Source organism: Rana temporaria, chromosome 2 (assembly GCF_905171775.1).
Source record: "Rana temporaria chromosome 2, aRanTem1.1, whole genome shotgun sequence".
Classification (NCBI taxonomy): Eukaryota; Metazoa; Chordata; class Amphibia; order Anura; family Ranidae; genus Rana; species Rana temporaria.
In genome coordinates, this window is record NC_053490.1 from 119,468,353 (window position 1) to 119,490,151 (window position 21,799).

Sequence of the window (21,799 nt, forward strand, 5' to 3'; positions counted from 1 at the left end):
AATGTAATATTATGCCCCGTACACACGATTGGGGCATCCTGGGGGAAAACCGAGAACCTGCTCTGTCACTTTCCCCGTGTACACACCAGAGGTTTTCCTGTCGGGAAAACTGTGGTGAGAGCTTTGGCTGGGAATCCCGGCCGTGTGTATGCTCCACAGCAGTGTTTGCCATAGGGAAACTGCCAGGGAAAATACCGCTGGGAATAGCGGCCGCAATTCCCGGCAGTTTTCCTGTCAGGAAAACTGCCATGGAGCATACACACGGACAGTTTTCCCGGCCAAAAGCTGTCATGGCAGTTTTCCCGATGGGAAAACTGGTCATGTGTACGAGGCATAAGGAATTGTATGTCCAAGAATGAAAGTTCAGTTCTGATACCGGGTCACAATGTAGATGTTGATGTTATCCTCAGCATTTCGCCTAACAAGTTCTACATTAAAATACTTGGGCAGGATATCCTGAAAGAAGTCCACAGTACCATGCTCAGCCCGCATTTTGGAAGAAAGGAATATGGTGGTGGTAGGGCAACAGAGGTGCTGCAATGTTTGGAGAAGGTGGTCATAGGTCTCCTTCAGATACACAATATCTGCCCCAATGACAAAGTCGAAGTCCTGTGGAAATTTGGTCTGGTCCAGTCCCCAAGACAATGCACACACGTTAAGTGACGAGCCATCGGGCACATTGGCAGACACATTTTTCTCAATCTGTGAAAGAGTATGTGGCAGGTCGGTCAGGGTCACATTACCACCTGCAAGAATAAGAAACAATTATTTCCAGTAATTATATTTGAAATGTATCATTCTACATTGTCCCCATTTTTAAAACAATGTACATTTCTGGTTTAAAAAAAAGTCAGCCCCACAGATGAGTGATGTAGACAATAACCGGAGTGTCCGCCAGATGTCAAACTGTGTAGGAATTGCCAAACTTCTTACACAAAGGACCAGTTTGTGATCCTTATTCTTTTAGGGGTGGTCTTTCAGACGGTGAGTGAAACAAAGAGTAAGCTCTATTATGGCCTTGCAGAATGCGAGGCTGCATACCCAGTTAGATAATTATGGCTCACATACTGGAGTCCACAAAGGTGGCACTGATGCATATGTGCAGGTTTGCCCGTTTTGTATTTGATTAGCCCACAGGAACTTTCACTGGTACCTGCCCCACACATACAGTCACTGAAGAAATGCAGACTTGGAAGACTTCCTGCAAACAACGCCCTATGGGAAGATCACAGGTAAAAAGTGATCCCTCTCCCCCCACGTGGCCACAGAGGGATAGCAGCAGCAGTGGAGCCACTTGGAGGAGAGGCAGAAGCACAGAAACTAAGGCAGATCCCGGCAGAGCAGCAGGTCAGATTTAAGTGGGTGAGAACGACACAGTGAGACGATAGTGTTAGTCTCGGTTGCTGACATACAACCATGGAGAATGAGTTGTGGATATAGTTAAAGGATAAGTACACCTTTGTGAACATGTAACATGTTCTCAGTGCTGCAGCCGCCACTTGTGGCAGCAGTACAGGGACAAATTCTACCGTACTATCTGTCACTATTTGAAAACAGAGCGGTTGTGCGGAGCTCTGTCAACAGGGCTTTGTCGGCTTACTTGTACGGGATTTACGGGCAAGCAGATAACACTGAGGCCTCGTATACACGACCGAGTTTTTCGGCAAAAACCAGCAAGAAACTTGCTGGGAGATATTTTTTTGCCGAGGAAACCGGGCGTGTGTACATTTTCGTTGAGGAAACTGTTGAGAAACTCGACGAGCCAAAAAGAGAGCATGTTCTCTATTTCCTTGATGGGAATGGAGAAAATTGGCTTGTCGAGTTCCTCGACAGCCTAACAAGGAACTCGACAAGCAAAACGATGTGTTTTGCCCGTCGAGTTCCTCGGTCGTGTGTACGAGGCCCGACAGTGTGCAGGAGACCCACATGGCATCAGAGATCTGCTGATCGCTGGTGCAATGCTTTCCAGGCTCCTGGTACAAAAAAATAGTAAATGCACTTTTTTATTTTACTGTGTTTAATGTGCAGTTATTTTTATTATTTTTTATAAAAAAAGTGAACTTATCCTTTAATGCCTGGTGATGATACAGCTGGAGGCTGTTGAATTTGGCTTAGCTGTGTCAGTTTCTGTTTGTATACATACTCACAGGTGGACTGTGCACCCTGGAGGTGCTGCACTTTCTACTGACTGTTCTCTGACCTACTATATGCCACTTTAATGTACTGCTAACCTGCCGGTGACTTCTTTCTTCATTCACTTCTTGCATAAAAGTAAAGCTAATGTGCACAAACTGGGGACTTTCCACTATAGACACTGATATAACCTCTCTGTTTGCTAAATGCATATCTTCTGCCAGCCTATAGATTTGCGATACATGTCAACATGATTAACAGAGGCATCAAGGTGGACTTGCTGGGGATGAGGGACATTGTGTGTAGACTTATGCAGTTATAAATATGTGATATTAACTCCATTTATAAATACTGTATTGATTTTGAGTCATGTACGACTGCGGGGCATATTCACAGTGGCTCCTGATGTGGCCCAGACCGATGGATGTGTTGTAAGACAACACTGTCCCTTTCATTACAATTGTATGATGAAGGGTTTGACCAAATTTTTGAGGGGTTGTTTTGTCCAATTTAAATGTGATAAAATAGACATATTTTTAGGGAGTGTAAAATTGTGCTCCTCTCTTCCTTTCTCATTTGTGACTTGTTTGAAATAATGCCACGTGGGGAAAGACAGATCACTTTTTACCTCCTATCTACCCATAGGTTGTTGTTCTGTGTATAAACTATATTTAATCATATCCCCCGCACATACAATTTTGTTGAGTTGGCATCCATTTGTTTGGGAACTTGAATTCCCCTGCATTTTTTAATAGTTTGTTTAATTGGAGGAAGTCCTGGCCTACAGAACACTTGTCCTAGTTGAGTGACCTGTATACTTTATTGGTCTGCTGCCACAGGCAGGGCCGAAACTAAGGGGGGAGTGCCCCAAGCGCTGTATTGAGAGGGAGAGCACCAAGATGGGGGGGGGGGGGGGGCAGTCAACAGCACCTTTGTCATCAGCAATACTAACAATATTGGTGTTCGATGTGATTGGCCTCATCGGGCAGCATGACACGTCACAGGTCCCAGAAAGCTGCGCAGCGAGCATCCTGCTGTTAAGCGGCTGGGTGAGGACACAGCTGGATCCTGGGACAGGTGAGTGGCAGTTTTTTTAAATTCATCAGCTACAGTTTTTTAAACTAACTTATTTTTTTCCCCACAGGTGACTGAAATGCCTCTTTAACTGGTAAAGACCCGGACCATTATGCAGGTTAAGGACCTTGCGCCTTTTTGAGATTCGGCACTGCGCCGATTTAACTGACAATTGCGCAGTCCCCAAAAAAGATATACAAAAAAAAATTTTTTCCTCAGTTTAGGCAGATACGTATTCTTCTACATATTTTTGGTACTAAAAATAAATAAATAAATCGCAATAAGCGTTGATTGATTGGTTTGCGCAAAATTTATAGCATTTACAAAATAGGGGATAGTTTTAAGGCATTTTTATTAAGAATTTCTTTTTTTTTACTACTAATGGTGGCGATCAGCAATTTTGTTCGTGACTGCGACATTATGGCGGACACTTTTGACACATTTTTGGGACCACTGTCATTTTCACAGCTATAAAAATGCACCGATTACTGTGAAAATGACAATGGCAGTGAAGGGGTTAACCACTAGGGGGCGCTGTAGGGGTTAAGTGTGACCTCATGTGTGTTTCTTACTGTAGGAGGGCTGGACGTGTGACGTCACTGATCGTCGTTCCCTATAACAGGGAACAGACAATCACTGACATTGCCACAGAGAAGAACGGGGAAGGTTTGTTTACACTCACCTCTCCCCGTTCTTCAGGCTGCATTGATAATTAGGACAGTGATGAGCAGTGCCCTGATTATCAGTGCAAATGCCCCTATCACCACGGGAAAGCTGGTTATCGGCTTTCCTTTCATCAGACACTAATGCCCTGTGATCGGAATTTCCGATGGAAAAAAAACCGACTGCCTTTTTCCAACGAAAATTCCAACTGTGTGTATGCCCCATTGGATTCTTTTCATCGGAAATTCCGAGGAATTCCATCGGAGTTTAGATAGGGAACATGTTCTCTTTTATTCCGATGGAATTCCGTCTGAATTCCGATGTGATTTTGGCCGGTCAAAAGTCCGACCATATGGGGCATGAGACTCCATGGACACTGGGTCTAAAAAAAAAAACTCTAGTTCCCTTGGCAGAAAAAACGCTCATATAGAATGTTTTTTGTACAACGTTTAGACGGGTTTAGGAGAGTTTTAAATTTTTTCTGCCAGTAAGCTCCAATCAGAAACGCAAACACAAAGGGCCAGATTCACAAAGAGTTACGCCGGCGTATCAGTAGATACGCCGACGTAACTCGGAATCTAAGCCGTCGTATGTTTAAGTGTATGCTCAAACTGAGATGCACTTAAACCTACCTAAGATACGACGGCCTGCGCCGTCGTATCTTAGGGTGCAATATTTTCGCTGGCCACTAGGTGGCGCTTCCATTGAGTTTGGCGTAGAATATGCAATTGAGTAGTTACGCCGATTCACGAACGTACGCTTGTCCGTCGCAGTAAAGATACGCCGTTTCCGTAAGAGGTATGCCGGCGTAAAGATAAAGCTGCCCCCTAGGTGGCGTAGCCAATGTTAAGTATGGCCGTCTTTCCCGCATCTAAATTTTGAAATTTTACGTCGTCCGTGAATGGGGCGGACGTAATTTACATTCACATCGAAACCAATACGTCCTTGCAGCGTACTTTGCCGCAATGCACACTGGGATATGAACACGGACGGCGCATGCACCGTTCGTAAAAAACGTCAATCACGTCGGGTCACCATTCATTTAAATAAAACACGACCCCCTCATCCTCATTTGAATTACACGTGCTTACGCCGGCCCCATTTTCGCTACGCCGCCGTAACTTAGGAGGCAAGTGCTTTGAGAATACAGCACTTGCCTCTCTGACTTAAGGCGGCGTAGCGTAAATAGGATACGCTACGCCGCCTCAAAGATGCGGTGACCTACGTGAATCTGGCCCACATTCTTTTTTTTTCTGCCTCCAAACGTTGAGCTCAAAATTTGCCTGTAATCCTCCTAATGTTCATGTACACAGAGGATAACACTGAGCTGCTTTTACAGGTAGAACACAAAACTCCTGTAGAACAAAGTTTTTTAAGCCAGTGCGCATTGAGCCTAACAGCGCTGCGGAAAGGAGATGCCGATAACTCGCATTTGTTTATATGTGATCAACTATGATTGGACCTAGCTGATCACAGTGTAAAGAGTCTGTTATTGTCTCTTTAGTGCGATCGGTAATGCGCTGTGTCTGAGGGACGCAACACACCAACAATCGCCACGCAACAAAAATGGGAGGATGTCATATGCCTGGCACCCGCATTTTGGCTTCTGCTTTGAATTATCACAGCAGAAGCGCGAACGCCCCCTGCAGGTGGAAGTGCAGGATCACATATATACAGTACATACACGTGATCCAGCGCAGAGCTGCCGCCCTGTAGCAATAAAAATGCTATAGGGCGGTCAGCAAGCAGTTACATTTATTCAGGGTATTTATGTACCAATGGAGAGAGTTATTAGGTAGAATTTTAACCTGTCTGCATTTAGTGATAAAGATACGAAGATCACATCAACAACTTGTTTACTTTCATACAGTAACTTTAAATCAATTAACACAGACAGGCCTGCTAAAAGCTTCAGTACTGTCTGCCAGATGTCTGACCTGACACAACCTCTCCATTTAGAAAATCATTGCTGATTGAAAACACAACAGCTCTACCCAACAGCTCTTGATATCAGACCCCAGTCATTAAAAAGGAATGAATTCACAATATCTCATGTTTCTACCACCAAAGCACTCACAAGAAACATTTTCTAATTGAAAGTAACCATACGTGGGTGTAATATGTACAGTGGGGATCGAAAGTTTGGGCACCCCAGGTAAAAATTTGTATTAATGTGCATAACGAAGCCAAGGAAAGATGGAAAAATCTCCAAAAGGCATCAAATTACAGATTGGACATTCTTATATGTCAAAAAAAGTTAGATTTTATTTCCATCATTTACACTTTCAAAATTACAGAAAACAAAAAAATTGCGTCTGCAAAAGTTTGGGCACCCTGCAGAATTTATAGCATGCACTAGGGCTGCACGATTCTGGGAAAAATGAGAATCGCGATTCTTTTGCATAAAATGAAGATCACGATTCTCTCACGATTCTCAATCTTTTTTTATTTAAAGTGGTAGTAAGCCCCGTTCTTTTTTTTTTACCTACCTGAAAGCCATAATGAGCTAGTATGCACTGCATATTAGCTCATTATGGATTTCAGGTAGGTTAAGAAAAAAAATATGCACCGCATATTAGCTCATTATGAAATACTTACCTTGGAACAAGTCGTAGGGAACTTACCTGGTCCACGCCGAGGGAGATCATCTTGCCTCGGCGTGTCTTCCGGGTATCGCTGTAAGTGGCTGGAGTGTCGATGTCGTCACGCGCGGGAGACTTCTTGCTGGCAAGGTCTGGCGGCTGCCGGGCCTTTAGCCGAGGATCCCCGCTGCGCATGCGCCGATGCAGTCAGCAGCGCATTGCGAGGGGAATATCTCCTAAACCGTTCAGGTTTAGGAGATATTCTTTATACCTACAGGTAAGCCTTATTATAGGCTTACCTGTAGGTAAAAGTGGTAGTACAGAGTATACTCCCACTTTAAAGTTATTTTCAACACAAAACGGAGCTTATATGCTTAAATAAAGTATATGTAAATCTGACAGACTGTTTCCATGTTACATTTTAAAAGCCACAGCAAACCGGCTGACCTCACATGCTTGCTGATATGAAAGAACAACTCTGATTTTCACATTTAACTAAATGTGAAAATCAGAGGTATTCTGTCACATTAGCAAGCATGTGAGGTTTGCTGCTGCTTTTAAAATTTAACATAGAAACAGTCTGTCAGATTTTCATATACTTTATTTAAGCACATAAGCTCTGTTTTGTGTTGAAAAATAACTGTGAAAGTTATTACTCTGTTGGGTGTAACAGGATGTCCGCTTTCCCCCCTTCTAACCAACATTACTATACAGGAGTGTGGGGTGGAGCAAGATGGCGGCGACGAAACGTCACTTCCTGACGAGACAGCCGCCGCCGGGTGTACCAAGATGGCCGCGCTTCGGAGCTAGGCCGAAGCCGGGGACTTTCCTATGACCGCACCCGAAAATCGCGGGTCATCCGGCCTGGAGATCGTCGGGGGGGAATCGAGATCGCGATTAATTTACGAATTAATCGTGCAGCTCTAGCATGCCCTGCCCCCTTTGCAAAGCTGAGACCTGCCAGTGTCATGGATTGTTCTCAATCATTGTCTGGGAAGACCAGGTGATGTTAATTTCAAAGGTTTTAAATGCCCAGACTCATCTGACCTTGCCCCAACAATCAGCACCATGGGTTCTCTAAGCAGTTGTCTAGAAAGCTGAAACTGAAAATAGTTGACGCTCACAAAGCTGGAGAAGGCTATAAGAAGATAGCAAAGCATTTTCAGATGTCAATATCCTCTGTTCAGAATGTAATTAAGAAATGACAGTCATCAGGAAAAGTTAAAGCAAGATCTGGAAGACCAAGAAAAATATCAGACAGAACAGCTCCCAGGATTGTAAGAAAAGCAATTCAAAACCCACGTTTGACTGCACGATCCCTCCAGAAAGATCTGGCAGACACTGGAGTTGTGGTACACTATTCCACTATAAAGAGATACTTGTACAAATATGGTCTTCATGGAAGAGTCATCAGAAGAATACCTCTTCTACGTCCTCACCACAAAAATCAGTGTTTAAACTTTGCAAATGAACATATAGGCAAGCCTGATGCATTTTGGAAACAAGTTCTGTGGACCGATGAGGTTAAAATATAACTTTTTGGCCGGAATGAGCAAAGGTACGTTTGGAGAAGAAAGGGCACAGAATTTAATGAAAAGAACCTCTGTCCAAGCATGAGGGTGGATCAATCATGCTTTGTGGTTGTATTACAGCCAGTGGCACAGGGAACATTTCACGAGTAGAAGGAAAAATGGATTCAATAAAATTTCAGCAAGTTTTGGATGGTAACTTGATGCCATCTGTGAAAAAGCTGAAGTTAAAGAGAGGATGGTTCTACAAATGGATAATGATCCTAAACACACCTCAAAATCCACGGGGGAATTACATCAAGAGACGTAAACTGAAGGTTTTGCCATGGCCTTCACAATCTCCTGACCACCAGAAAATCTATGGATAGACCTTAAAAGAGCAGTGCTTGACAGACAGCCCAGAAATCTCAAAGAACTGGAAGACTTTTGTAAGGAAGAATGGGCAAAGATACCTCAAACAAGAATTGAAAGACTCTTGGCTGGCTACAAAAAGCGTTTACAAGCTGTGATACTTGCCAAAGGGGGGCAGTACAAGATATTAACTCTGCAGGGTGCCCAAACTTTTGCAGATGCCATTTTTTTGTTTTCTGTCATTTTGAAAGTGTAAATGATGGAAATAAAATCTAACTTTTTTTGACATATTATAAGAATGTCTAATCTGTAATTTGATGCCTTTTGGAGATTTTTCCATCTTTCCTTGGCTTCGTTATGCACATTAATACAAATTTTTACCTGGGGTGCCCAAACTTTCGATCCCCACTGTATATACGGTGCTCTAAACAACTGAACTTTGCTACTTCTCTATTCATGCGAGGAGCCACACAACACTTAGAAGAACATTCCCTGCACCAGATGTAAAATGGTAATGAGCCCTATTCCACCAAACAAGAAGAGGTCTGTTTAAGCTTTTAAAGACTGCGACAAAGGAAACAAAAACTGAAAAGACAAATGTACCTTTAGCTAAGTGCCTCTTAAATTTCTTATCCGCCCACCAGTACGATCTAGAGAAAAAAAAAAACTATAGCACTCAGACTTCTTATGTCTGAACTTCTTGTACTATGCTTGTGCAACTATGCTGCAGAAAGCCATTGGGAACTTGTTCTTATTGCACGAGTTATATGGACTTCAGATCATGCAGCAGAGTTTAAATTTAAATTTTGTTTTTAAAAATAAAAAACATGTTATACTTGGTTTTGCACAGAGAAGCCCTGATCCTCATCTTCTGGGGTCCTCTGCCAGCGCTTCTGGCTACTCGTGCCTTCTAAGTAAGCCCCCAGCAAGCTCCTTGCTGGGGAAGTACCGTACTTGTGTGGGCTCGCTCCTGAGCACCGCTGCCTGCGTTCATAGACACTGCCCTGTTCCTGGACACTGAAGGCTTTTTACTTTAAAAAATGTATTAATACTAGATATACTAATAGCAGAAAACCTTGTTTTTTCCCCCCAAGGAACGGCAGGGAACAAAACAAAAATATACAAATTTCTAACCAGTTTTTTTTTTGTTTGCCATCTTTGTTCTATTGGGGAAATTTGCATTTACCGCTTGTTTACTCCTTGCTTCAGAGACACAACAGGTAAGTGGAAAGCTCTCCATAGTGGGGTTAAATCGCTGTTGTCAAACAGGTGTCCCCCATTGACCAATTTCCCCAAAAAAGCTGCTAAGGCCGTGCCTTTTTCAAACTGGAAAAAATACCATTGTAGGTCCAGTTCCCTTCTAGCTTGTTTACGTTGTTGCCAGTCAAGCCCTGGTGAAGGGAGCGTTGTGACCCCCAAATTGCATTGGCTATTTTTCTGGTTTGTAGTCTTGACTTCTAATGCAATAACGTTTTATCTGGACCTCTTAGCAGTGGTGGGGAGCTTCGATTTCGAATCTCGTTATACTTTCACTCCTGTCCTGTTTCAATAACAACTGCAAAATTCTGGATAGCCCACCGCTATTTATCTTGGGGATGATGGTTACCAGCTCATACAGAGAATAAGAATCTCCCCAACAGGGACAAACACAGCAATAAAAACCTGACAGAGGTTTTAAAGCAAACCTGTGCTTGGGTAGAGCACACAAGTTTGCTAAAATAACCCCCCCCCCCCCCACCCCAACCAAATTAATCTTTCTTCACTCCCCACCAAGCTATTCCGCTTCCAGGAGCTAAGGTACTTAGCAGGCTTGGAGAATTGTGTAACTCACTCCATATGACAGCACAGGCCATATCACCAGCTCTGTAACATAAGGACAGTCCATAATCCTGTAAAAGCTACAACTTGAGTGACTTATAGAGGTGGTGAGTAAAGTGAACCTTTTGCTTTGCCCTGCATTGTGTGTGTTGCACTTGCATTATACTATTAATCCTTACGATCCAATCATTGAAGTCCACATTTACTGGTCTCTGTAACAGATTATGGCACACATAGGATTTTCTGTGATTGTCTTCTGCTTTCTATAATTTCAAGCGTTTGTTAACCCAAAAGGAAAAAAAATGGATCCTTCTCCTTTAAAGCATGTTATATGACACAGTGCTTGTCCTGTGTCATTTGGCCTCTTGTAACACCTAAAAAACCTGGCTGATCCTGCCAGTTTCTCCCCACCCCTCTGCAAACTGACCACGGTGTATCGTGGCTGCTGAGACCAGACACCGTGGTCAGTTTACATGCCTCTGTCATCAGTAGCCTGCTATCTACTCTCCTCTCCCCTCTCTGTCTGTGTGTGAGCTGCCCCTCCCCCCCTGCTGCTCCCATAACACCAACCTGTATACACCATCAGCACTGCCTCCTATTGCAGTGTCCCCCCTCTGTGAAGGGCTTGTAAATATAAATGCTGTAAATACCCAATTTAAGAGTCAAGATTGCGATTACATGACCAGCCAGCTCTCTCCTCCCCTCCAGAATGACATCAGCAGAGGAATCTCAGCCCCCTCCCACTGCATCTCTCAGGCCCCGTACACACAACCGAGTTTCTCGGCAGAATTCAGCCAGAAACTCGGTCGGAGCTGGATTCTGCCGAGAAACTCGGTCGTGTGTACACTTTTCAGCGAGGAAGCCGACGAGGAACTCGTCGGGCCGAAAAGAGAACATGTTCTCTATTTCCTCGTTGTTCAATGAGGAAGCTTGGCGGCTTCCACACTGAACTCGACGAGGAACTCGATGTGTTTGGCACGTCGAGTTCCTCGGACGTGTGTACGGGGCCTCAGAGGAGGAAAGGAGAAAGCTGGCCAGTCATGTAATTGCAATCTCGTCAGTGAAATTGGGCATTTTCAACATTTATTTTTATAAATCACACACGGAGTTGGGATACTACAATATGAAGTATTGGTGTATATGGGTTATAGTGGCTTAACAATCACTTTAACTATTGGAAGCAGACTAATCTATGGGCTACAAGGCCATAAACTGTATTCAACATATTAGCCTTTATGCCAAATTTGGACCTCTGTTTACGTTTGTATTAATTTTGAATTATTTCACACCGAACCTCTGTATCCATCTTGAATCTAAATATCATTGTTACTCACTAAAAATGGTAAAAGAAAGTTTATAATTCATACTATCCTTTACCAAAATTATATTTCAGCATTTTTATTTAGAATTATGTAGGTCAGTTCGGATAGTAACCACTAAGCAGTGCAAGGTTTTTCTTGACAATGCATTTATCTTGCTGACATACCTAGTAAAGATAGCAGTATCCCCACAATCCCAGTTCCAGCACCCAGCTCAATAATCTTCTTTCCTTTGAAGTTCAGTTTCTGCTCTTCAAAGTAAGCGCACAAATTCAGAGCCTGTAATGCAAAATCAGAGCAAATTAATAAAATACCATTACTAATAACTAGAGATTAACCTCACCCAAGCACACAGGTCTAAACCATATCATATAAAACTATAGGATAGAATTCAACATGCATCTAAAGTGTATTTCAAGCCAATCTGGATAGCGTGAATAAGAATTAGCAATGCTGTCAAGGTGTTATTGCTGTTATGTCCCTATCTGGCACGCCGGATTCTCTATGGTAAGTTTCCAGCATAACCCGATTCCTTCTCCCTCTCGCCGATCGTAGGGGCGACCCGGGAAAAGCACCGGAGGGCAAAAGGAGGGGGGTGTCTCCTCCCGCTGCCTGCAAGAACGATCAAAGCAACTGAACAGCCGCTATGATTGTTCTTATGGTGCAGGGAATCGCCGGCTCTAAAAGAAGAAATCCGAATGATGCCTCTAGCTGCAGGCATCATTCAGATATCCCCACTCATATGGCGCTGTTGGGCGGGAAGTGGTTAAAGGATCACTACAGATAAGATTTTTTATAATCAGTATAATGTTATACTTACCTCCACTGTGCAGCTCGTTTTGCACAGATTGGCCCTAAACCCGGTCTTCTGGGGCCATCGGCGGCTGTCTCGGCTCCCCCTCCGCAAGGACTCAACACCTTCATGCGAGCGAGCTTGCATGGTGTTGAGTTATTGCGGGCGCGCTCCCATGATACAGCGGCGGCCATAGCCGTCGACTGTATCACTCAACCCTCCCCCTGGCGCGTTGCGTCATTGGATGTGATTGACAGCAGCGCAAGACAATGGCTGCGCTGCTTTCAATCAACCAATGAATGAGCCGGGAAGACAGCCCAGAAGCCTGCGCGTTCATGGCGCGGGACTTTCGAAGGGTCAGGTAAGTAAAGGGGGGCCGCTAATCAGCAGATTTTTTTCACCTTAATGCATAGAATGCATTAAGGTGAAAAAACGTTTACCTTTACAACCCCTTTAAGGAGGGGTGGGCTACCTCCAGGCATACCTGCCCTCAATCTACCTATTATTATATACAGTATGTGCTCCTACTATGTAGGCTCTCAAAATGTCTAGTGTTAGGACTGAAGATAACACTGGGGTGCCTTGTGGCAGCCTCTGCAGCTTACGCATGTATATGCAATGTGTGCAAACTAAACCCCCATTTTTAACAGGAACTGTTAGGCAGGACAATTCACTTTGTTGCAGGCTGGCAAGTAACCTGGGAATGAATAACTGCAGCAACCAGGAAGCAGTGAATGGGGGGGGGAGGGGACACAAGTATCCAGAAAGGTAAGTGTAGATGGGCTTTTTTTATGATTGACGCTTTGGTAACGGGCTCGCTAAGGCTCTGTTCACACCTAGGCGTATATACGCCTGAAGCGCTACGCCACAGCAGCCCCTAATACGCTGGAGGGATGATTTTACATTGCCCTCTATGGAGATGGTTCACATCTCCACGCCGAACGCCGAAACGCCTGAAGCTCAAAACAAGTCCCGGACCATTTTTTTCAGGCGGCTTCGGCGTTCGGCATAGGAGATGTGGAACTTTACTGCTCATTGACCTTTGTAGCTACAGGTGCTTAGGAAGAATGAATCCTAGTTTACAACAGAGGGGCTTATGAACAACCGCTGTCTGTTTACATTAGAAAGATGGCAGGCTGCCTAGTTCCTGTTGCCAGAGAAAATAATTCAGTGCTTCTACTGTAATTTTGAAGATACATTTTTCCACAGTGCCTGCAACTATAGGGGTCAGTAATGATGTGTATTAAAGCAAAACAGCCACCACATGACAAAAAAATAAAAAAAGAAGCTTATGCCGCACAACCCAAGTTCAATCATGAGCTGCCCCCACAGTGCTTCTTTTCCATCGATAAAGGTCCTAATGGCCCATACACACGATCCGAATATCGTACGACAGATCGCTTAATAGTGACAAGTAGGAATTGAATAGGTCACTAAAGTCACGAAAACTACCGTACGACAGAAAAAATAAATCGTAAGTGATGTCATATGTTGTAATGTATTTGTATTATATTTTCAAATGACAACGATACTGACTAAACGAAAATCGTATGATCTGGTATCGTACGAGGAAAATTTTTGCGCTTGTGCGATCGAATAATATTGGATGAACCGTCCTGATCGGCTCTTGAGAGCCGTGTACAGACGATCCTAAAATAATACGATTCTTCCTCGGACGACTGTTTTCGTACAATTTTCGGATCGTCTGTACGGGCCATTAGTCCTCTGTTGCTATGACGCAGGTGGCTATTGCGCCCTACTGTCCTCTGTTGCTATGACACCCTACTGTCCCCTGTTGCTAAGACACAGGTGGCTATTGCACCCTACTGTCCTCTGTAACTACAATGCAGCTGGCTATTGTGCCCTGCTGTTCTCTGTTACTTTGATGCAGATAGCTAGTGCCCTCTAGTGTGCTCTGTTGCTAGGATGCAGGTGGCGATCGCATCATTAGGACAGACGACCTTTCCATAGTAATGAATGGGATGCAGGAACTAGCTAGGAAGGTATGTTTGCTGCAGCAAACTCTGTGTGCCCCCATGACGTGCAATGTGCCGTATAGGAGGGTGAAGGTTGTAGAATATAAGGGTGCAGTGTGTAGTGTAGAAGGGTGCAGTGTGTAGTGTAGAAGGGTGCAGTGTGTAGTGTAGAAGGGTGCAGTGTGTAGAAGGGTGCAGTGTGTAGAAGGGTGCAGTGTGTAGAGTAGAAGGGTGCAGTGTGTAGAGTAGAAGGGTGCAGTGTGTAGAGTAGAAGGGTGCAGTGTGTAGAGTAGAAGGGTGCAGTGTGTAGAGTAGAAGGGTGCAGTGTGTAGTGTAGAAGGGTGCAGTGTAGAAGAGTGCAGTGTAGAAGGGTGCAGTGTGTAGTGTAGAAGGGTGCAGTGTGTAGTGTAGAAGGGTGCGGCGTGGAGCGTAGAAGGGTGCCGCGTAGAAGGGTGCAGCGTAGAAGGGTGCAGCGTGGAGCGTAGAAGGGTGCAGTGTGTAGTATAGTAGGGTGAAGTATAGAAGGGTGCAGTGTGGAGCATAGAAGGGTGCAGTGTGGAGCATAGTAGGGTAAAGTATAGAAGGGTGCAGTGTGAAGCATAGAAGGGTGCAGTGTGGAGCATAGAAGGGTGCAGTGTGGAGCATAGAAGGGTACAGTGTGGAGCATAGAAGGGTACAGTGTGGAGCATGGAAGGGTGCAGTGTGAAGCATAGAAGGGTGCAGTGTGAAGCATAGAAGGGTGCAGTGTGGAGCATAGAAAGGTGCAGTGTGGAGCATAGAAAGGTGCAGTGTGTAGTATAGAAGGGTGCAGTGTGTAGTATAGAAGGGTGCAGTGTGGAGCATAGAAGGGTACAGTGTGGAGTATAGAAGGGTGCAGTGTGGAGCATAGAAGGGTGCAGTGTGGAGCATAGAAGGGTGTAGTGTGGAGCATAGAAGGGTGCAGTGTGGAGCGTAGAAGGGTGCAGTGTGGAGCGTAGAAGGGTGCAGTGTGGAGCGTAGAAGGGTGCAGTGTGGAGCGTAGAAGGGTGCAGTGTGTAGCATAGAAGGATGCAGTGTGGAGCATAGAAGGGTGCAGTGTGGAGCATAGAAGGGTGCAGTGTGTAGTATAGAAGGGTGCAGTGTGGAGCATAGAAGGGTGCAGTGTGGAGCATAGAAGGGTGCAGTGTGGAGCATAGAAGGGTGCAGTGTGAAGCATAGAAAGGTGCAGTGTGTAGTATAGAAGGGTGCAGTGTGTAGTATAGAAGGGTGCAGTGTGGAGCATAGAAGGGTACAGTGTGGAGTATAGAAGGGTGCAGTGTGGAGCATAGAAGGGTGCAGTGTGGAGCATAGAAGGGTGTAGTGTGGAGCGTAGAAGGGTGCAGTGTGGAGCGTAGAAGGGTGCAGTGTGGAGCGTAGAAGGGTGCAGTGTGGAGCATAGAAGGGTGCAGTGTGGAGCATAGAAGGGTGCAGTGTGTAGCATAGAAGGATGCAGTGTGTAGTATAGAAGGGTGCAGTGTGGAGCATAGAAGGGTGCAGTGTGTAGCATAGAAGGATGCAGTGTGTAGTATAGAAGGGTGCAGTGTGGAGCATAGAAGGGTGCAGTGTGGAGCATAGAAGGGTGCAGTGTGGAGCATAGAAGGGTGCAGTGTGGAGTATAGAAGGGTGCAGTGTGGAGCATAGAAGGGTGCAGTGTGTAGTATAGAAGGGTGCAGTGTGGAGCATAGAAGGGTGAGGTATAGAAGGGTGCAGTGTGGAGCATAGAAGGGTGCAGTGTGGAGCATAGAAGGGTGCAGTGTGTAGTATAGAAGGGTGCAGTGTGGAGCATAGAAGGGTGCAGTGTGTAGTATAGAAGGGTGCAGTGTGGAGCATAGTAGGGTGAGGTATAGAAGGGTGCAGTGTGTAATATAGAAGGATGCAGTGTGGAGCATAGAAGGGTGCAGTGTGTAGTATAGAAGGGTGCAGTGTGGAGCATAGAAGGGTGCAGTGTGTAGTATAGAAGGGTGCAGTGTGGAGCATAGTAGGGTGAGGTATAGAAGGGTGCAGTGTGTAATATAGAAGGGTGCAGTGTGGAGCATAGAAGGGTGCAGTGTGGAGCATAGAAGGGTGCAGTGTGGAGCATAGAAGGGTGCAGTGTGTAGTATAGAAGGGTGCAGTGTGGAGCATAGAAGGGTGCAGTGTGTAGTATAGAAGGGTGCAGTGTGGAGCATAGTAGGGTGAGGTATAGAAGGGTGCAGTGTGTAATATAGAAGGGTGCAGTGTGGAGCATAGAAGGGTGCAGTGTGGAGCATAGAAGGGTGCAGTGTGGAGTATAGAAGGGTGCAGTGTGGAGTATAGAAGGGTGCAGTGTGAAGCATAGAAGGGTGCAGTGTGAAGCATAGAAGGGTGCAGTGTGAAGCATAGAAGGGTGCAGTGTGGAGTATAGAAGGGTGCAGTGTGAAGCATAGAAGGGTGCAGTGTGGAGCATAGAAGGGTGCAGTGTGGAGCATAGAAGGGTGCAGTGTGGAGCATAGAAGGGTGCAGTGTGGAGCATAGAAGGGTGCAGTGTGGAGCATAGAAGGGTGAAGTATAGAAGGGTGCAGTGTGGAGCATAGAAGGGTGAAGTGTGGAGCATAGAAGGGTGCAGTGTGGAGCATAGAAGGGTGCAGTGTGGAGCATAGAAGGGTGAAGTATAGAAGGGTGCAGTGTGGAGCATAGAAGGGTGCAGTGTGGAGCATAGAAGGGTGCAGTGTGGAGCATAGAAGGGTGCAGTGTGGAGTATAGAAGGGTGCAGTGTGTAATATAGAAGGGTGCAGTGTGGAGCATAGAAGGGTGCAGTGTGGAGCATAGAAGGGTGCAGTGTGGAGCATAGAAGGGTGCAGTGTGGAGCATAGAAGGGTGCAGTGTGGAGTATAGAAGGGTGCAGTGTGGAGTATAGAAGGGTGCAGTGTGTAATATAGAAGGGTGCAGTGTGGAGCATAGAAGGGTGCAGTGTGGAGCATAGAAGGGTGCAGTGTGGAGCATAGAAGGGTGCAGTGTGGGGTATAGAAGGGTGCAGTGTGGAGCATAGAAGGGTGCAGTGATGCTGTGTGTATGATGAGTGAATGGAGCACGCTGCAATAGAAGGAGATGAGCTCGCTGTACACATCTCCCACCAATAATAATATGCACTCCCCTTCCCCCTCCCCCTCTACTTACAGCTTCCCACACCGGAGCCGCCACCCCGAGATTGGAGCCGTAATGCTGAGTGATGGACAGTCGCTGGCCGCAGAACGTATAGCGGCTCTCCTCAGTGTATGTGTCGGAGAAGAGAGAGGCTAGATCCCGGGGCAGCACATCACTCAGGCCGCTCTCCTCCTCCATGTACATGGCTGAGCTCACTCCATGCTGCTTCCTGTTAGTAACACGTCATAGAGCGCCACGTGTGAGGAGCTGAACAATGTACACTGTACAGTATGAGGAGTCCTGGGTGGAGAGCTCTGTATCAGTCCTAGAACAGACACACAGCTCTCTGATATACTGTACAGGGGAGAAAACGTCCTTAGTCCCCTTCTACACTAAATTATAGGACTTTCTTTTCTCAGAGTTTCTTGGGAAGTGCACGTTTCCCCAACTGTAAGGGACCCTAATGGCTTGTTCACATCATGTGTACAAATGTGCATTTTTCTTAAAGCGGTAGTTCACCCCCCCCGACACATTTTACCATCGAGACAGGCATTGTAGCGCGAGCTACAGTATGCCTGTCCCGATTTTTTTAACCCCGTACTCACCTTGTAGTCGTCCATCGTAGATTTCGGCTCCCGCGGGGAATGGGCGTGCCTATTGAGAGGGAGGATGATTGACGGCCGGCCCTGGCACGTCACTCTCCCCGAAGACAGCCAGAGTAGGTCTCGGCTCTTCACGGCGCCTGCGCACAGGCTATGCGCACGCGTCGTGAAGACCAAGCCTATTTCGGCTATTTCCGGAGAAGCGTGACGCGCCAGAGCCGGCCGTCAATCATCCTCCGTCTCCATAGGCACGCCCATTCCCCGGTATCTTCGATGTACGAGTACAAGGTGAGTACGGCGGTAAAAAATTTGGGACAGGCATACTGTAGCTCGCGCTACAATGCCTGATTTTATGGTAAAAGAAAAAAAAAAAAAATTTTTTCCCGTCGATAGGGTGAACCCCCGCTTTAAATGCGGGAACCACAAAGAAAACAATTGTAGGTGTTATGTGTGTGTGTTTTTTTTTTGTCTGTGCAGAAAAAGGCCTCATGCATGCAGAGCTAAAAAAAAAACACCTATACAGTATCTCACAAAAGCGAATATATCCATCACATTTTTGTAAATATTTTATTATATCTTTTCATGTGACAACACCGAAGAAATTACATTTTGCTACAATGTAAAGTAGTGAGTGTACAGCTTGTATAACAGTGTAAAGTGTAAGTTTGCTGTCCCCTCAAAATAACTAAACATACAGCCAATAACGTCTAAACTGCTGGCAACAAAAGTGAGTACACCCCTAAGTGAAAATGCCCAAAGTGTCAATATTTTGTGTCGCCACAATTTTTTTCCAGCACTGCCTTAACCCTCTCCTGGGCATGGAGTTCACCAGAGCTTTACAGGTTGCCACTGGCAGGGGCGGACTGACAACTCATGGGGCCCCCGGGCAATAGAAGACTATGGGGCCCCCGGGCTTACATATGGCCACCACACCAGGAGGCAGTACAGAGGCGGGGCAGCTAAAATCTCTGGATTTTTACATCAAAAGCATGACGTTTCAGACATATCAGGGACAGATGTAAAAAAAAACACAGATTTTTACATACTGTCCCTGGTTTTATTGAGCCTGGCAACCCTGATGGGGCCCCCTAGTGGCCTGGGGCCCTCGGGCAGTGACCGAGAGCCCCAATGGTCAGTCCGCCCCTGGCCACTGGAGTCCTCTTCTTCTCCTCCATGACAACATCACGGAGCTGGTGGATGTTAGAGACCTTGCGCTCCTCCACCTTCCATTTGGGGATGCCCCACAGATGCTCAATAGGATTTAGCTCTGGAGACATGCTTGGCCAGTCCATCACCTTTACCCCCAGCTTCTTTATCACGGCAGTGGTCATCTTGGAGGTGTGTTTGGGGTCGTTATGTTGGAATACTGCCCTGCGGCCCAGTCTCTGAAGGGAGGGGATCATGCTCTTCTTTAGTATGTCACAGTACATGTTGGCATTCATGGTTCCCTCAATGAATTGTAGCTCCCCAGTGCTGGCAGCACTCATGCAGCCCCCAGACCATGACACTCCCACCACCATGCTTGACTGTAGGCGAGACACACTTGTCTTTGTACTCCTCACCTGGTTGCCGCCACACACTCAACACCATCTGAACCAAATAAGTTTATCTTGGTCTCATTAGACCACAGGACACTGTTCCAGTAATCCATGTCCTTAGTCTGCTTGTCTTCATCAAACTGTTTGTGGGCTTTCTTGTGCATCATCTTTGGAAGAGGCTTTCTTCTGGGATGACAGCCATGCAGGCCAGTTTGATGCAGTGTGCGGCGTATGGTCTGAGCGCTGACAGTCTCTAAAACATATTAATAGCTCCCCAATCGTTCCAGAAATCATTGCAAACACTTGCCTTATATCCTCCAGCTCATGTTGTGGCCGTATCCATCATATGTGTGGGCATGTGAAGCCCAGTTCCTTTTTCTTCCTGGTTTTCAGGGAGAGGTGCATGCTGGGCGATTTTTATGCCGCGTACACACGATCACTTTTTGTGATGAAAGAAAATGAAATTTTTCCAACTTCATCATGAAAAATGATGTTGCCCACACGCCATCGTTTTTGAAAAATGATGAACAAAGCGACGGCACTCTAAAGGGGAAGTTCTATTTGCCTTGAGGCTGCTTTTAGCTGGTTACTTGTTAGTAAAAGACGATTCGTGCTTTTTTGTCTGTTACAGCGTGATGAATGTGCTTACTCCATTATAAATGGTAGTTTTACCTCCTGTCTCATAACTTGCTTCTGGGCATGTGGGGGTTTAAAACGTCGTTTTTGCCCACACACGATAATTTTTTACAACACAAAAAATGACATTTTAAAAAATGACAAAAAATTGAAGCATGTTCGAATTATTTTTTTGGTCGTTTTTCAGAAGACAAAAAATGATGTTTAGCCCACACACGGTCATTTTAAATGACGTTTTTTAAAAATGTAATTTTTTTTCATCCCAAAAAGTGATCGTGTGTATGGGGCATTAGGCACAGTAATGCCCAGAGACTCCTGGGAAATTAGTGTCATCATTTCCCAGGAGGCAATGGGGTCTTAGGACAGGAAGTTGAACCACCTAAGGCCAAAAACTAGGCAGATTACGAAATCTGCCTAGTAACAGCCAGATAGAAGGGAGTAAAACATTTTTTTTTTTTTTACATTGAAGGCAAGCTGTTAATTGAAAGTTAATTTTTAGGGTGGAACTCCGCTTTAATGTCTTCAACAACCTTTATACCATACAAAAAGAAAATCAAGATTGTTGTGAACGTTTTGGAAAGCTGGCATATCTAACAAAAGAGCACATGAAAAGCTAAACGAATAGACAGCGTTTTGTCCATTTTAAACAATTTTCTATCAATTCTGCTGTTTTTATTTCGTTTTATAAAGAATTGTTGTACATTTTGCCCAGCATTGGTCTATTTTTACATTTTACCTGGCTACACTTCACACCATCCTTGGAGATCAATGGTTGAAGCAGCAACTGGACCGTATTCCTAGGGACATGGTAACCTAATGCTATTTCAAATTTAAAGCGGGGGTTCCGGCCACAATTTCACTTTTTAAATATAAATACCCCTGTAATACACAAGCTTAATGTATTCTAGTAACGTTAGTCTGTAAACTAAGGTACGTTTTGTTAGGTTGTTACAGCATTTAGACACTTTATAAAATAGAAATTGACTGGGGCCATCTTAAGTGTGGGCATCATGAAGCCAGACTGTATGACTTCCTGGATTTCAGCCTTGCAGATCTCGCACATGCTCAGTGCTGCACAAGCAGTGTCAGATCAGATTTCAGCACCTGTGCTGTCCAAGTCACATGATTCTTTGAGACTGGGGAGTGCACAGACTCCTGGAAAGTTACACCCACTACATTCCCAGGAGTCTGTGCGGTGTAGGTTAGGAAGCATTAAGCACCTAGGTGCAGGAAGTGGGAAGATTAACTATTCTGCCTAGCAACAACACTTTGAAGGCATCTAAAAAAATTATAATATTTTTGTAAAGGACTAATCACATTTTTTTAAAACTACTGATGTAATGTTATATTTATGGGTGGAACTCCACTGAATAAGCACTGATTTTGTGCGAAACGTCGGCTGTCCCCTGTTTCTGTTGCTGTGATCTGGTAATGCTTTTGCTGTTCATTTAATAAAAGACAACCTGTACGGTTTTTGGAGTGCGGCCATCCATCCTTCATTCAACCTTTATGCTTGCCTAGTGCACCGCCAGCACCCTTGGAATCCTGTACCAGTGCATGACCATATAGTAGACCCACCTGGAGCGGTGACTTTCTTTCGTCATGTTAGGGTCCCTGAATTATTATTTTTTAAACATTAAGCCTCTCACACACGATCGGATTTCC

At 45.2% G+C, this 21,799-nt stretch overlaps 1 protein-coding gene across 1 annotated transcript; it reads right to left on the reverse strand.

Moving 5' to 3' along the window:
* Positions 1-245: 245 nt before the first annotated feature.
* EEF1AKMT3 (EEF1A lysine methyltransferase 3) lies at positions 246-17,620 on the reverse strand. Its single transcript, XM_040340862.1, has 3 exons — positions 17,392-17,620; positions 11,637-11,748; positions 246-746 (listed from the first exon to the last, which is right to left on the reverse strand). The coding sequence occupies exons 1-3, from the start codon at positions 17,560-17,562 to the stop codon at positions 364-366; spliced, it is 666 nt and encodes a 221-aa protein (XP_040196796.1). The 5' UTR covers positions 17,563-17,620; the 3' UTR covers positions 246-363.
* Positions 17,621-21,799: the final 4,179 nt, after the last annotated feature.

Excerpts from the sequence above, each read along its gene's own strand:
- EEF1AKMT3 (XM_040340862.1), bottom strand. The coding sequence starts at position 17,562 with ATGTACATGGAGGAGGAGAGCGGCCTGAGTGATGTGCTGCCCCGGGAT. Across the intron at positions 11,749-17,391 it reads CGGCTCCGGTGTGGGAAGCT|GCTCTGAATTTGTGCGCTTA; the intron begins GTAAGTAGAGGG and ends TTTGCATTACAG. Across the intron at positions 747-11,636 it reads GATACTGCTATCTTTACTAG|GTGGTAATGTGACCCTGACC; the intron begins GTATGTCAGCAA and ends TTATTCTTGCAG.